The sequence below is a fragment of the Castor canadensis genome, chromosome 3, assembly GCF_047511655.1.
Source record: "Castor canadensis chromosome 3, mCasCan1.hap1v2, whole genome shotgun sequence".
In the NCBI taxonomy this organism is placed as follows: Eukaryota; Metazoa; Chordata; class Mammalia; order Rodentia; family Castoridae; genus Castor; species Castor canadensis.
Genome location: NC_133388.1, coordinates 70,195,862 through 70,213,536, shown reverse-complemented (window position 1 = coordinate 70,213,536; position 17,675 = coordinate 70,195,862). Strand labels below are relative to the sequence as shown.

Sequence of the window (17,675 nt, the reverse complement as noted above, 5' to 3'; positions counted from 1 at the left end):
AGTGAGTATGTCTGTGTGTGTGTGACTGTGTGATTGTGTGTGGCTGTATGTGGCTGTGTGTGTGTGTGTGTGTGTGTGTGTGTGTGTGTGTTTCACTCTTACCAGATTCTTGTTCAAACTATTGTCTTAATATTTTCTTCCTGGCATTCTTTTTTGGCTGTGCATTTAGTATTTAACAGTTTATGCTGCATATTTAAGATTCCACTCAGAAAATTTCTTGCAGTTATGTTAGGTTAATAAAGTTTCTGTAATGCCCCGTTGATTCTGCTCAAATCTCTTCACAAATGTAATTATTTAAATTTTAATTGCTTCTGGATTTGAGTCTCCTCTAAAAATGATCAAGCCCTCTGCCCAGGCCTTAGTTCCTTTCTGTTGGGCTCTGGAGTACAACAGTGGCTTCCTGCCATGTTTCCGGCCTCCCCATCCTAAACAATGACCCCAGAACTATGTTTCTGTAAGCTCATTCTGACTGTATTAGTCAGCCTTGCACAATTATAACAAAAACACCTCACACCTATCCAGTAAAGAGAGGCTTGTTTTGGCTCCTGGTTCAAAATGAGGCAGCCCCCTGCGGGGGGGGAGGGGGCAAACACTCTGGATGGGGGAGGTGGGAACTCTTAAAGGTCCAAAACCCCTTCTAAAACTGCCACCTTGGAACCACGCCTTTTCATGTGGACCTTTGGGGGATACTCACCCAAACCACAGCCCTCACATTGTCAGTGTGCTACTTAAAATCTCTCAGTGGTTCACCCTCTTAGAATAAAGTGTGAAATCTTTGCCTGACATACCATGCCTGTCCTGGCATGGCATCTATCTGCTTCACCGACCTCATGTACCTACCCTGGGCTCCAGTCATGCTAAATACTCATGATCTTCTGTGCCTTTGCGTGCCATGTTGTCCACCAGGAACAGCTTTCCTCAGGCTGCGTCTAAAGTAATGGGTTCCTCTTGCTCCTTAGACCGAGTCCCTACAGGGTGCAACCAAGTGTACCATCATTTGCAAACACAGAGACTGGCAGAGTGCTGCATATCCCGGGGATTAATACAGGTGTACCTCATTTTATTATGCTTCACAGATACTGTGTTCATTTTGTTTTGGCGGCACTGGGCTTTGAACTCAGGGTCTCCCTCTCAGCCTTCCAAGTTGCTGGGGTTACAGGTGTGAGCCGCCAGCGCTGGCTAAAACTGTGTTCTTTACAAATTGAAGGCTGTGGCCATCACGTGCCAAGCAAGTCTGCAGGCACCATTTTTCAAACAGCTCAGGTAACTTTTAGCATTTTTTTGTCAAAAATTTTAAATTATAGTACATTGTTTTTCTATATAAAGCTATTGCACACTTCATAGGCTATAGTGTAATGTAACATAACTTTTATATGCTCTGAGAAACAAAAGTCTGTGTGACTTGCTTTAGTATGGGACAGAACTACACCATCTCCAAGGAACGCCTGTAGTTGAACAGCCATGGAATTCACCAGCCACAAAAAGTACCTTTTAATGTCTACTAATGTTTAAGTTTTCTTAACACTTTGGAACGTTTATGCTGTGGGATCCCAAAGTGGGACCTGGCTGGGACAGGAGGACATGTACGCCAGTGGAGGGCGTTGGAAGCTGGATGAAGGATGAAGGATGAAGCAGAGAGGTGCTATCGAGTTTACTACGTGTGAAGGAACACTGGCAGAAACATCCCACAGTTCCACGCAACTTCATTAACTCTCTTCTCAAATTGATCAGGCTATGGGGTAAAGGACTCATGATTGCAGTCTTAATGGTTTTAGTTGTCTGAGTACCGGTAATACTGTATGAAAAATGACTGTGCTTTCTGTTTGTGTATTTCATTTGGCTGCCGGAATATAGAACGGTCTTAACTCTCCTACCCTCCCTTCCCCCAAACCTTTTTTTTCTTTTTTTGCAGTACTAGAATTTGAACTCAGGGCCTACACCTTGAGCCACTTCACCAGCCCTTTTTTGTGATGGGTTTTTTCGAGACTGGGTCTCATAAACTATTTGCCCAGGCTGGCTTTGAACCATGATCCTCCTGATCTCTGCCTCCTGAGTAGCTAGGATTACAGTGTGAGCCACCGGCACCCTGGTGCACTACCGTGCCTAATGGAACTGAATGATTTGAAGCTATGTTTACAAATAGACTTCTTCCCTAATGGTTACACTAGGGGTTACTAGTTACACTAGTAACTAGGTGTTACTAGTCCTGTCCAGGGATATCCACCCACTGCCAGAGAAGCACATTTTGCTTTATTAGAGACTCATGCTCCTGAGGGGCAGTCAACTAACCACAGGGCAACTGGGATTCAGGTTCAGGAAATATATCAGTTCCTAAGAAAAGGCGCAGCAGTGGACACTGTACATTTGTAATTACATGTGACACCGATAATAAACTCACAGATGATTGGTATTGGTGTCGTGTATCATGCTCTCAATATATGCTACAGGCATTACTGTTTGTTTGAAATTTAGGTGTCTAAATATAGTTATTAAATCAATACATTTATATATAATAAATCATAATATAAGTAACAAGCTATTTAACTGTTCTAAATTTATGTTCTCCTTTTCCATACATCTCCTTACAAAAGTCTCAAAAACCCTGCACAACCTTCTGGACACATCCACCCATTGTTACTGAGGGGGACAAGCAGTTGTTAGTGGTTTCCTATCCCTGCTTTATCTTCTGTTGGGTGACGAGCATGGGAAGTGTTTAATGGGTTAGCAGGAATAAGTAATACCTATGGGACCAAGAAACTATTGGAATTCTAGCACGTATTCTGATATTCAACATTATGGTAGATCCTAAATAGCAACTTCTTAGTACCAACAGTAAATGGAGAGCTCCAAACTCTTGTATTTTAATTTTTAGCATTTTATTTACAAAATAAACATCCTTTTAAAAGTTAGAATTCCTTTTCATAAACATGTAATGAAAAGTATATTACATAAATATCTCTTAGGATTACTTTTTTTAAAAGATGTGGATCTAGTTATGTTCCAGGCTTGAATTTGTGGGTTCAAGTGATCTTCCCACCTCAGCCTCCTGAGTAGCTGGGACTATAGGAGTGTACCATTCTTCCCAGTTTATATAAATCCCTTTCAAAAGATAGGTCTTCAAAAGGTACTATAATTCCAAAATGTGGGTTAGTTTATTTTAAAAGATAAGTTAAATGTAATACTAAATATAAATACTGGAACTAGTTAAGTGTTCAAGATTTAATGTTTCATTGCATCCTGCTTAAAATGTTTTGCTTTTCCTGACTCAAAAGAAATACAGTCATTATAAACCAGGTACGGTGGTGCACACGTATAATGGCAGCATTTGGCAGGTGAAGGCAGGAAGATTGTGAGTTTGAGGCCAGCCAAGGCTACACAGAGACACTCTGCTTCAATAAATTAATACTATCATTATAGCTCAAGTAGTAGAGTGCTGTCTAGCAAGTGTGAGGCCCTGAGTTCAAACCCCTGCACTACCAAAAAAGGAAGGAAGGAAGAGAGGGAAGGAGGAAGGAAGGAAGGAATATTCTTTTATGCATTTGGAGGCTATGTTTCTAGTTTTGTTTTTCTCTTTTTCCTGAGAAACTTCAGTTTTTAAAACTTAAGTTCTATTCTCATCTCTTCAGATAGAGTCGTGACTAAATATAACCTGCCTTTCCTTTCACCCTCCTCTCATGAGGAGGCTTTTTGGGGGTCATATTTTGGACATGACATATAGATTTAATGAATAAAGACTGACACATTTGTGTTTTTAACAGAATAAAAGGGGAAACAAAAAATTTCAGATAAAGTATTTTAATTTTGTTATCACACAAAGCAGAACAAAGTTGTGTGTATGTGTATGTATACGTACGTACAGATACAACTACTTACAAGTATGTAATTACGTACAAAGTTTGAAAGGGAATATGCAAGTCATTGGAGCTATGTCTCTTTTTCATTACTTTGTAATGCATTCAACAAAACCTTATCTCAGATGGGATTACTTTGGTGCTAGAGAATCTTGTACAAATGAATTTGTTTGAGAGCTTCTCTGTCGATGTCCTTTTGTGGGTAGACATCGTAGTTCAGAGGTACCTCTTCAACCCAGAGGGATAACTGTATATCAGTCTAGGGGAAAAAAAAAAAAAAGAGAATAAACAGACATGAAGATTGCAGAATAAGCCACACTGGAATTTCATGAAATCATCTTAAGTAATTCACACAACAGATTTTTATTACAAAGAACAGGACCAAGTCTCTAAGATACCACATGAATAATTTCGTGCTATACTAAATGGTAGATCTGTGGATTTGGAGATCTGATTTTGGAACTTGAAAGAATAAAGAAAATATAGAATAATTATTTTAATGTAACTAGTGTAATATTATCATTAGACTTAAACAATAAAAGACTAAGACAATGGGCGTACACAGAAAATACAAAAAACTGTTCATATATCCACAGTAATGGTGGGGTACAATCTCCCTCCATAACTTTCATGAGACCTTTCTCCTTACACTGGGAACACGAGCCTCTACACCACACAAACTCCGAAGGTACTACTGCACACATCTGTTTAAAGTAGTTTTTCTTAGGCTGGGCATGGTGATTCACACCTGTAATCCTAGCTACTCAGGAGATAGAGATCAGGAGGATTGCAGTTTAAGGCCAGCTGGAGCAAAAAGTTATTGAGACCCCATCCTAATTAATAATCTGGGTATGGTGGAACATGCCTATCAGTGCAGGTTCTCAAAAAGTAGTAGGAGACTGGCAGAATAGTTCAAGCAGTAGAGCACCTGCCTAGCAAGCGTGAGGCCCTGAGTTCAAACCCCAGTGCTGTCAAAAACAAAAACAGAGAGGCAGTAGGTAGGAGGATCACAGTCTGATGCTAACCCCCGACAAAAACTCTAGACCCTACCTGAAAAATAACTAAAGCAAAAAAGGTATGGGGCATGGCTCAAGTGGTTAAGTACCTGCCTAGCAAGTGCAAGGCCTGTGTTCAAATCATAAAAAAAGATTTTTTTTTTCCTTTTCTTTTTTGTTGGGACTGGGGTTTGGACTTAGGGCTTTAAGCTTGCAAAGTGAGTGCTCTACTGCTTGAGCCACACCTCCCGTCCATTTTGTTCCGGTTATTTTTGGAATGGGAACTCATGAAACTATTCCCCCAAGCTGATCTTGAACCTCAGTCCTCCTGATCTCATCCTCCCAAGTAGCTAGGATTATATGTGTAAATCACTGGTGCCTGGCATAGGTAGTTTCTTACATAGGAGAGGAATAACGTTATCAAGCATTTATGTATAAGGACTTAAATATCAGTTTCTAAAGGCTGTTCGGTCATAGTTATGCATTTAGTGTGAAGGCTATTATTCTGATAATTTAAAGAATACTAAATGATTTCAATATGTAATTATAATATAAATTAGAGACTGTATATTTTAAAAGGCATGTTTTTCTGATTATGGTAGGATCACACCACTGATGAGGTTGGACTCTTGCAGGGAAGAGATGAAGGGGGTGCCTGGGAAGAGTATATACTTTTCTTTATACATACTTGGATTACCTTCTTGTTACAACAAGCATGAATTACTTTTGTAATTTTAATGATTGCTAAAATTTTTTAGAAGGCATTTTTAATGATTGTTTGGTTTTTAAAAGGAAGAAACTTACTTAAATTTGGCAGTGCTATATACAAGGAAAATTCTCCTAAAGGAAATGATAATACGTATTCTCCTTCTTACTCTAGACACAACTCTATTGAAAGTGTATTCCTTTCATAATAAACTTTGCCATCGCTTTCACTACAAAAAAAAAAAAAAAGAAAGAAAGAAAATAATAATGAAATTCAATATTAAGAGTCAGGTGCCAGTGGTTCATGCCTGTAATCCTTGCTATTTGGGAGGTTGAGATCAGGAGGATTGTGGTTTGAGGTCAGCCCAGCAAACAGTTCAAGACTCCCATTTCCAAAATAACCAGAGCAAAACAGACTGGAGACATGGCTCAAATGGTAGAATGCCTGCTCTGCAAGTGTGAGGTCCTGAGTTCAAACCCCAGTTCCACTCTCTCCCTTCCACCAAAAATTCAATATTAAGAAATAAGACAGTATCTTTCACCTGAGGATCTCAAAGAGCCACACAAATACTAATTAACCTTCACATGAGGTCAAATTGTTGGGTTACATTTGCTATTAAATTCACGCTTGTTTTTTCATTTTTAGAGCATTTGAGATTGAACCCAGGGCTTCATGTATGCAAAGCAAGCACTCTACTACTGAGTCACACCCTCAGCCCCTAAATCCAGCCTTCTTTTATATGGGCATATGGGGAACAAAGAAATGGTTTTTGCAAGATTCCAAACTAGCCAGATGTGGTGGTACACACCTGAAATCTCAGCACTCAAGAGTAACCTCATTTAGGCCAGCCTGGGCTACATAGCAAGACCCTGTCTCGAGAAGAAGAAGATTCCAAACTGACTCAGGAGGCCAAGCTGCACACAGTATGATGTTCTGCTGTCTACTCATTTGACTCTAGGAGCCTTGAGCCACTTTGTCCCCACCACCTTCTTCTGTGAAACAGGCTCTCCCTCTAGGCTGGTCTCCAACTCTTGATTCTCCCACTTCAGCCTCCCAAGTGCTGGGACTACAGGTGTGCAACCCTGTCTGCTAACTCTGTTCCTTTTGTTCTAAGGTACAAAGTTATGATGTGGGTATTCTTTTTTTTTTCTAATTCATTTTAAATTTTTTAACATTTTTGTTTATTTTATTTTTTGAGAAGGCAGTCTCACTCTGTTGCCTAGGCTGGTCTTGAACTCCTGGGCTCAAGAAAGATCTTGGTTCTGCCTACCATGAGGCTAAAACTACAGGCATGGGCTACTGCTCCTGGCTATGGTGTAGGTGAAAGACTTTTACATTCACCAGTGTTTGTTAACCTAACACTAGGACAACAGAGTTAGAAAAACTGGGTAGAGAAGCCAGAGAATCTATGTCCAAGGGTGAATTTCAAGGCTCTTGAGACCTGGAAATAAACCACAAACAAGTCCCTCAGCAATAAGGTGTTACAGTTCCATCATCTGTCATTATTTTTAGATGGAATATTACTAGAATACTGTAATAGCTGTCAGAGAAAAACAGAAAAGTTTTCACGTAACAAGATGCTGGCGGACTGGAGGTGTGGCTCAAGTGGTTGAGCCTGCCTTGTAAGCACAAAGCCTTGAGTTCAAACCCCAGGCCCATCGGGTTAAAAAAAAAATGTTGGAAAAGTGGGTTATAAGAGGAGGTTAATTTGGTAAAAGAACATTATATCCATGTATGGAAACATCACCAAGAAACCCCTTTAAACAATTAATATACAGAAAAAAAATTTTTAAAGAGTGGCTTACATACCTGAAGACCTGACAGAGAGTCTTGAAGACTTGGTACTGTCACCAATAGTGATCCTTTCTTCCTTATGTTATGGCTGATGTATTTCCAGGCTCTACAAGACATTAAAAAGATGATATGCTAAAACAACAATGAGGTATCACTGCCTCCCTATGAGAATGGACACAAAATTCAGAACACGGATAACACCAAGTGCTGGTAAGGAGGTGGAGAGACTGAAACTCTCATTCATTGCCAGTGAGAATACAAAAAGATACTCTGCACACTGGAAGACAGTTCAGCAGATTTTCTTCAATGCTGGGCATTGAACCCGGGGCCATGAGCATAATAAGGAAGCAGTTGACCACTGAGCTACATTTCTAATTTGACAGTTTCTTATAAAACTACACACACTCTAACCATGAAGTCCAGCTATTGTGCTCCTTTCTACATACCCAAAGGAGTTGAAAACTTGTATCTAAGGAGTGGAGGCATGGCTCAAGCAGTAGAGCGCTTGCCATGAAGCCCTGAGTTCAAACTCTATAGTGCCACCACATAAAACACAAAACAAATAAAAAGCCCTTATAGCTACACAAAAATCTTCATGTGAATGTTTTACAACAGTTTTATTCATAACTGCCAAAACAAGGAAGCAAGCAAGATGTCCTTCAGTATGTGAAAACTGTGGTAAATCCAGACAATGGTATATTGTTCAGCACTAAAAAGAAATGACTGTTGAACCATGAAGCCATGGAGGAACCTAATTGCATGTTACTAAATGGAAGAAACCGATCTGAAAGGGCCACACGCTGTATGATTCTATTTATGGAAATGGAAAAACTATGGAGATGATGAAAAGGTCATGGTAGTCATGTGAGGGGAGAGGAAGGGTGAACAGGTGAGCACAGGGGATTTTTATGGTAGTGAAAATACTATGGATGCTATTTTAATGGTGGATATATATATATAAAATTATACATTTGCCCAAATGTACAGACTGGACAATACCAAGCGTGAACCCTACCACACACTATGGACTTTGGTGTGCCATACTCATCAACTGTAACAGACATCCGACTTTAGTGAGATGTTCGTAATGGCTGTGGTTATGTCGGGGGAGAGTATGCAGGAAATCTCTGTGCCTTTCTTTCAATTTTGCTGCGAACCTAAAACTAGGTATTAAAAAAAAAAAGAAAAGAAAAACTGAATCCAAAGCATGTCCATATCAATTCTTCTATAACTAAGTTAAAAAGAGAGCAAAGAAAAACTGATGCTAGCTTTTACTAAACACTGGGAATGCTTTTTAAAAAAGAAGATGACAAAAGAAAATGCAGGACATGTGATATCTAGAAATCCAGATGGGCAGAAATGTTTGTCCACAGGAACCAGAACTGCAGCAACATACTGAAAACTGGTAAACCGTCCAGTTCCTGAAGGGGTGCGGGCCAAATTGTGAGGTGAATGTATTGAGAAGATTAACAAGATGGGGGTTTACATTACTACAAGTATTAGGGATAAGGCCTAGTAAAACTCAGTTTCCAGAACTCATACACAAGCCAAAGCTGGGCCTGCAGTTAAAACCCCTTTGCTTCTTTAGGAAGTATGGCAGAACTGGCTCTACAGACTAGAGCATGGACAGATTGCTGGAAGTTTAAGGTGAGGAAGAGTCCTGGAAAAACAAAAGACAGAGGCCAGAAACCAAAGACCAACAGTAGAGTGTAACATGTAAACTACATCTCAGCAAGATTGAAATCGTACATAATCTGGCTGTCAGTAACATTCCATGGAAGGATCTCCAGTATAACTTAGTGCTTGAGAACTTTAGTGGCATTAGCCAGCTTTAAGGCAAGAGCGAATGCTGTGTGCACGAGTATGTCGGAGGGCAGGGTTTGACCAGTTCTGTCTACACTCGGTGTCGATATGAAGTGGATTTCTATATTGTGTGTGAACCTTGATTATACAGCACTCTGCTGGAGAGCGATGACAAAATGATCAGGAGGCACCCCTGCAGTGTGGCAGGTGGGTACTTCTATCATTTGCACTTACTTTAGGTTTAGTAAATTCTGGAATTTATTAGCAATATAATACAGTGTTCTTTTTCTCTGAGCAGCAGTATTTATAATATATGTTATTATGTTTAGGCTAGAAGTGTTTTGATGTGGTTCCTAAAAATGACATATTTTACAAGTCTATTTAATAGCACAAAGAAGAAGCTGAGTATACTAGCATGGTCTTTTTCTGTCATTGTAGTAGTCGTATCTGTTTTACCTACTGAAAACACATACAGAGTAACCTCTTAAATTAAAAATTGCTGTACAAGTCTGAGGTGTTACCTGTAATGAGATCTAAGTTATTCTGAAGTTTGAGCCTTTCATGGGTTTTCTCTTACATATTAACTCCTACAGTAATGTCATTCCACTTGTCCTCAGATTTGATTAATATTACAAGTTACATATAAGGTACATGGAGTGCCACATAGTCACTTTCATTTACTACAAAACAGAATTAGTTATATGCAAATGATCAGTTTTGTCAGAGTGATTCCAGTATCAGAATGCTTTATGATATGCTCTCAACTTACTTCTGTACACCGTTATTTGCAAAAAAGATAATGAACTGCAAGAGGTAATAACTATTTATACTTAGAATTCACTGCCCAGGCTAACTTGGAAGAAGTGATTAAAGGAGAATGATGGAGGGGTGAATTCAAGTACAGCGTAGTTGATATACTGTAAGACCTTTTGTAAATGTCACAATGTACCCCCAGCACAATTTAAAAAAAAGTGATTAAATTCTATCATGTTGCCAATACTTGCTCCGTGAATCATGCAGCATTTATGAATGAAGGCACCAAGAAAGTTTTATAGCAGCCCAGCTACTTCACCAATACCTTCATCATTCTTCAGCATTCAAAATCTTTCTACAATGAACTCCAAAGAGTTTAAGGTATTTTTCTTTCAACTTGTTATAAAATATAAACCTGGTAGTATTTCATCCCTCAACAATTATGCAGTATTTTGGATACCCATCATTAACTTTAAAAGGCAAAAAGCAAGCCAGGCACAGTGGTTCAAGCCTGTAATCCTAGTTACTTGGGAGGTGGAGATCAAGAGGATGGCAGTTCAAGGCCAGCCAGGACAAAAAGTTTGAGAGACCCCCCCATCTCAACCAATGACAGGTGTGCACCTGTCATCCCAGCTATATGGGGGAGCCCAAAATGGGGGGTCATGGTTCAGGCCAGTCTAGGCATAAAGTAAGACCTATCTCAAAAATAACCAACACAAAAAGGGCTGGTAGAGTGGCTCAAGTGGTAGAGTACCTGCCTAGCAAGCATGAGGTCCTAAGTTCAACCCCCAGTGCCAAAAATCAACAAAAATTAGATGTAGCATTTTACAAAATTAGACAAACCTTTAAAACATTTTTTGCCTTATATATAGAACACATTTCTTTAGTAAAATAATCTCACATGAAGTTTTTTTTTTAAGCTTAATATGAAACTATTTTTGCCATACAATCTTTTTTCATACCTTGCATAAGTAACATACCTGACCTGTTGGGCCTCATTAAGAAAATATTCGAAGACATTATTCATAATGACGACATCAGCAGTTTGCAGAAGTGAACCCTGGGTACAGATGTCTGCATGAAGCACCTACAGAAGAATGAGTTCACGTAAGAGAATAGGATGCTGACTCAAAACCTCATATGAAGTATTTACTGGTTCACCCGTGTGAAGCTTTGTGAGAGTCAGCACTTCTGAAAGGGGGAGGAAGGGCAGTACAGAGAACCCCCACAGGAGGTGCTTACATCTAGTCAAATCATATACCTGTGAAGATTTGCTTATTTGTTTTGTGTGGAATTATTTATTTAGTCATAATTATGTTGGGTTTTTTTTTCCCTGTTTTTTTCCCAAATATGTTCTTTTAACTCCTGGTTCAGTTTTTTTTTTCTACTATACTATGTGTCACAAGTTGTAAGAGTCACAGACCTAGGTTCCAGTTAGGGTTCTATCGTCAGTTAGGTTTGTACTCTTAGGTAGTCAGCTTTTGCATAAATAAAATATCTGTACTGATTTGCATAATCAAATGGAACCATATGAAAATTAGAAAAGATAAACACACAAAATCCCCCAAAATTTATAAAAGTCAGTTACCAACTGTAAAATACACTATGTTAACTGGCCTTGTCTGACTCTTCATTTAAAATTCTCATAAATGTACTATCTACCCAAAAAAAGTATGCAAAACTATATAAAAACTATATTCCTCAAAAAATTGACTTAGACTGCAATTAAGACTTGCAGGTTGCAGGCAAGATAACAAGGGGAGTGTATTTGCTCAGGAGCAAAATGACTTTTAAAAAGTACAGAAAAATGTTTAGTTTGTCACGTGACTTCTTTTCAAATAAACACTTAGTTTTATAAATATGTAATATTCAGAATGTTGTAGGGGTTTGATTTTTTAAAATATTCTTTCTTTTTTTAGTAATAAAAATACAAAAATAATTTAAATCAAGTTGGCCCAGAGCCTCTAAACACAGTTTTGATATATTCCTCCACATGAAGAAAAGTCAGTTAATCATTTCAAACTTTCTAAACATGCAGGTTAGACATGAAATAGCTATGTAAACTAACCTCCTCATTTATCTTACTGCTCAGTGCTCCTCTTCTTCCCCTCTCTGTTCATTCTTTTCTTCTCCCACCCTACCACTACCCAGACGGGGTAAAAAAAAAAAAAAATCAGATAGATCAACTAATTGTAGCAGGAAACAGAGGTGCTCTTGAGGTACCAGGAAAACCCTAAGGAATGGTTATGAGTAAACTCTGGAATGGTGACAATGCAGAGGACATAAGACAAGCAAATTCAATTGAACCAGCACTTAATGGGCATCTTCAATGTGCAATGTGCTACACGGGGAGATGGATATGTCAGCATGAACAAGACACAACACATGCTCTCAATCAAATATGCTCCAATCTAGTAATGGGAAGAAACAGCCATGCTAAGAACTTCATAAAAGTGCCATCAAAAGAATAAGCCTGGACCAGAAGGAAGAATGAGGGTAAGTATAGCTCTATCCTGAGAACAGAGAAAAGAGACTTAAAGCTATGGGCCTTGCAGGTGAAGATAGTAGATAAAACACAGATATATACATTTACACATTACTGAAACCCTATTATAATGACAATAGAGGTTTTTTTTTTTTAAGAAAATATAAACCTAGAAGGAGGAGAGGGGGATAGAAAAGGAGACAACAGATATAAAAATTTGTAAGTTAGAAAAAAAAAGGAGAAAGTAAAAAGAAACTTAGGAGACCTGAGAAAATTTCTAAGCTAGAAATTTTAGCTTTAGAAAGCAAGCTAGGGCTCCACATGATTGATGTTACAGAAACTCTACAAGGTTCGTAATTGGTGATGGCAGGTGAAGGAATAGGGAGAATTATAAAAATAAGGAAATTTGGTTGAAAGTTTAGGATCCCTAACACTAGATCCCTAGACACTTTTCTCCTACCCTAGCAAACGAACAGAGGTTTGTTCTTTGGAGAAAGTTAAACAGAAGGAATTTGGAGCAGGGCAGAGAGGCCTCATTGAAGGAAGGGGCAAGGCACTGAAAACAAAATTAGAGAAACATCACAGTGGCTGAGAACCCCTAATACTCTGACTCTTTTCCTCCACCACTCAGTTTGCAGGATGATGTTTGCCATTCAGCTGAGATAGGAAAAAGGTCTTCTTCTCTGGGTGATCGCCGAAAACCAACCCAAAAGGAAAGATCTTAAAATATTCAAGTAATCCCCAACACAATCATGCAATAGTGAAGCCCACAGTTAACAATTCCACGCATGTGCTCATTACTTCCATCTGCTTTTTTTCTTTCTCACTTTTTTTGGCAGTGCCAGAGATTGAACCCAGGGCCTTGGGCGTGTAAGGCAAGCACTCTACTATGAGCCACATTCCCTGACCTTGTTTCTCACTTTAAGCAGGAGCAGACAACCAATGATATCTAGACTGCTGAGGAATGCCTTGTTAAAACAGATCAAACAACGATGACAACAACATCAACAAAAAGAAACAAACTGAGAGCCCAGAAGGCCAGTTAAATTTCAATAGGTACTAGCAAAAACACTCATAGAATCTCTTTTGGTTGATTTTAGGGCCCCTCAAATCCAACATTTGTAACTTCAAGGAAGAAAACTGTTAAGGTTTCCAATAGTCATAGATAGTACTAAAAAGTTTTTTAGGTGTTGGTGAACTCAGAGGTAGAGGGCTTGCCTAGTGTGTGCAAGGCTCCAGGTTCAATCCCTAGCACAATGATAATAACAATAACAATAATAAATAAATTCGTGGGTTTTTTCTTACTCTCCCATATGAAGTGAAGAATAACATATTGTTCTTACATAATAGCAATCATATAATGGGAATATATATTTAATTGAAAACTGAAATTTAAAAATTAGGACCTCTTAAGAATCATAGTTTATAAATGGATAGTCTAATACTTTCTTCTTTTTTTTCAAAGATGACATTAAAAATATATAAAATGCATGTTTATTTACATTTTAAAAGATTTTTAACCCTTACTTTTCAAAAGAAAATATGAGATGCACATCCACCCATATGCTTTTCCTGGCTTAGGGCTTCTGTACTCACCAGCAACCCTCTGGTAAAAAGTTTCTGCAGTGTTGGGGATTGCACCCAGAGTCTTATGCATGCTAAGCAAGCACTGTACCACTGAGCTCAGTCCCCTGCCCCCATGAGTTTATCACTGGACAATGAATTCACTCTGATCTTTACCTCTTTTTGTTTCTAAGATGAGGGTGGAGAGGAGGGACAAGAAGCAGGGAATAGAGTATTTTCCTTCTACATAAAAGGGGAAGGCTAGATTCCTGATTTTACTGATATGCCTTTCAACATTAGATTGCCCTTATCAGCAGAGATACTCAATACTCTGTGTCGATCATTAGTGAAATGATAAGGATTACTGTATTATACAAAAATTCCTTTTTCATTATTTTTCCTTTTTATAGGGAAAAGAGAAAAACAGTCATAACCTAACCCAAGACTAACCCCATGAACTGTTACTCTCTGCCATCCATGAGATCTCCTGAAAGCTTAAAACGAAGTAACTGTATTGCCCAGCCCTTTTACTTACTTTCAACATTTACAGTTTGCTAACCAACCTCAAAAGTTTCAAAAATGCTGCTACCAAAACTACAGCTTATATGGAAAAAACTAAGAAAAAAATTCTAATTTTTAATAAAATTAGGGAGGGAGAGAACTATGATATAGTGAGGTATAATTATAACAATTCATTTCTATTAATGTTTTGAAATATTAAGTCAACACAATCGTTTCTACATAACAGGAACCAAGAATAAGTTAGAAAAAAATGCAGAAGAACTTAAAATATATATTAAAGATACCTTTATCCTGTCACCAAACTGGTATTTTTTTATGACCATTTCCTGCAATTGGCAAAAGTCTCCATTTAATTCTACTCCGTAGAGCTGTGCTGCTGAACTGTAAAGGTAACCCTAAAATAGGAAAATATGTTATGATGCAAGTAAATCAACTGGTTTTTTTTTTTTTTTTTTTTGGCTGTGCTGGGGATCAAACCCAGCACACAGAGCTTTGCATATGCTAAGCAAGTGCTCTACCACTGAGCTACATTCCAAGCCTGTGAATTAACTGTTAATTGTGGGTTTATTTCTACTTGAAATTTAAAGAGTCAATGTTTGAAAAACACCCAATAAAGTGAAAGTAAAATGAAAGATAAACAATGTCTCTTTGTATAAAATTTACAACCCCAAGGACTTTACTTGCAAAGATCAAGGCCTTGATTTTAGTTTATTAATTCCCATCATGTATTTATATTTTTAAAGACTGACTTCTGAATCTTCCTGATAAAACTGGGCATTCAACAAAGTTAGAAATGAGAAGAGTGGTCTAATACCCAACTTCTGTAATTTCTTGAGATGTAACATCAGGGGAAATCAAGAATCGAGTCAATCTGTGGGGGAGATGGTGAAAATCATGCACCATCTGACACTAGGGGAAGGTGGCCTGAGGTTTATACTCTTAACTCAGGGAAGTCAGCCTGGTGCCAACCAATTACTTAATAAGGATTATCAAGAATTGACTATATATTGCTATGTATTTATCTTGGTTTCATTAGCAACAAAGAAATTCAAAAGAAAAGCTCAAGTATTTAATCATTTGCTGAAGATTCACTTTAATCAGCACATATAAAACTAAATTTTTATTTGTTCCATCATGGATTTTCAGAATATGTTTAACAACTACATTCAGATATTTAGAAGATTTTTATTGACCTAATATGGAGAGAAATATCAACATATTTAAATGTATTAACAGTGATACCATATCCTCATAGCACAATTATTTAGCATTATACATTTTTGCATGAAGCATTAAAGAGTTAACTGTTCCCGTCTGAGGCAGGCAATGATGCTGGGAACTGATAGTGCCTGTTTCTGGCATGAACCTCCACTGCTGTTGGCCACATGTTGTAACAAGTCTGCTAATGACAACCAGAAACCACATTTCGGTTTTTTGATAAAACTATTCATGATTTGAATTTTTAAAAAAAATTTCATTGTTGGGCTGGGTGGGGTTATGATTTGAATTTAAAAAAAAAATTTTTATTGTTGTGCTGGGTGGGGGTATGATTTGAATTTTTTAAAAAGCCACATTGAAGTAATGTTTCAGAAATAAACATCTATGTTCAAACTTTGGATCACAAAAAATTGGAACAAGATGTATGCTTGGACATATTTTAATTTGCTCATGAAAAGATGAGGAGCTAAGGGCACTGAGGTGTTAAATGACTTGCTTGCAGCCAGAAGAGGGTGCCTTAGTCAATTTGTCAGTTTTATAAAGAGCCTTTATCAAAGGTCAACATACTATTTCATTTTAGTATAGTACAAAGAAAAAGAAGAGGTTAGAAGGTGGTAGTGACTGACAAAATAGCATTGCTATGAGTCACATGCTTCTGTTTTATTTACATTTGTTATTTGTGTTGTGGAGACAAACTGGGAAAGGAAATCTGACAGCTGGTCTTTGAAATTCCAAACTCGCTTATGACCATCCAATAGAATTTAGGAGCCTGCCTATGTTATACTAATTTATCCTTATCCTGTTACTTTAACAAATTAAGCCAAGCTGTCACCTTGGGTGGTGGCAGGCAAAGTTGCTGCTAAGAGGAGAACAAAGTATTTTCCAAATGTTGAATATGTCTCCAAGCTGGACTTTACCCCGTAGAGGACTGTGCCAAGTCTGGAGCCCACGTCAACCAAGACCTTTCCTGACAGGTCAGGGAGTAGATGATGGTAAATGAACTTCAACTCCATGAGGGAGAAGGAATGAGAAATAAATCCTGGAGAATTAGAACAAAGTGAACATCAACTTGTGCCTGGTCACTAGCAATTACATTCTGTACTTACAGTTCTTTCACCTACATTTGTAAAAACTATTTCATGTTTTTTCTTAATCAATGAAGGCTATCCAGGGTTTATTTAGGAAATACTAATGTGATAAATTTGCATTCATACACTCTGAGCTGTATTAGAGAAGAGGAAATATTAAGTCTGATACTTAAAAGGCCTCTAGGGATAAGCTACTCAGATGACTGTCCCTGTCCTGGGCCCCTCATTTCCTTCTTGTTGCTGCTTGGGATGTCCTGAGTTTTTCCTTTCCTTTTCTCTATGTGATCTGTTGCAGGCCAGAACAGCTTCATAACTTCCACACTGTCTGGCTTTCTCACCTTCCCCCAGAGCTAATCTCCTTTTTTTTTTTTTCTTTGCGCTACTGTGGTTTAAACTCAGGGCCTCATGCTTGGTAGGCAGGCGCTCTACCACTTGAGCCACTCCACCAGTCCACCGGTGCTATTCTCAAAACCACCACGAATTGCTGCATAGTCTGTAAACTATCAAACAAATGACCATCTCTGGGACTGTGAGACGTGGCAGCTCTGACCAACCTAGAATGTGCAGTGCAAGCCAGGATGATACGGAAGAAGATTAAAATAGCACCATAAATTGCCCTTACTTCTCTTAGTTTAGCGTCCTTGTCTTCCTTCTGCAACACAATTTCTACGATAGCCTGAGTCTGGTTTTCTTCTGATATGGAGGCAACCCAAAGACTCACTATATCATGGCCTACTCAGGAAGGGGAAAGATCTTGGTCATAACCAATAAAAGGTGGCACAGAAAAAGGAAGCAGGGAGGCCAGTCCTTGGAACAGAATGGGCTCTGGCTACCATAGTCCTTGTCTCCCTAGGAGTTCTCATCCTCATACGTTCTTGTCATAGTAGTGCTTCTCAA

At 38.4% G+C, this 17,675-nt stretch overlaps 1 protein-coding gene across 2 annotated transcripts in view; it reads right to left on the bottom strand.

Moving 5' to 3' along the window:
• Positions 1 to 3,774: 3,774 nt before the first annotated feature.
• The window catches only part of LOC109687631 (uncharacterized), a 38,072-nt gene continuing 24,171 nt past the window's right edge, over positions 3,775 to 17,675 (bottom strand). Inside the window, exons 4-8 of one of the 2 annotated variants that reach the window (XM_074068158.1) lie at positions 16,608 to 16,729; positions 14,757 to 14,867; positions 10,883 to 10,989; positions 7,362 to 7,452; positions 3,775 to 4,110 (exon numbers count right to left, since the gene is read on the bottom strand). In XM_074068158.1, the coding sequence (XP_073924259.1) occupies positions 3,994 to 4,110; positions 7,362 to 7,452; positions 10,883 to 10,989; positions 14,757 to 14,867; positions 16,608 to 16,729 (548 nt within the window). In that variant the 3' untranslated portion in view covers positions 3,775 to 3,993. The remainder of the gene's footprint in view (positions 4,111 to 7,361; positions 7,453 to 10,882; positions 10,990 to 14,756; positions 14,868 to 16,607; positions 16,730 to 17,675) is intronic. The other variant, XM_074068157.1, reaches the window with a different exon arrangement.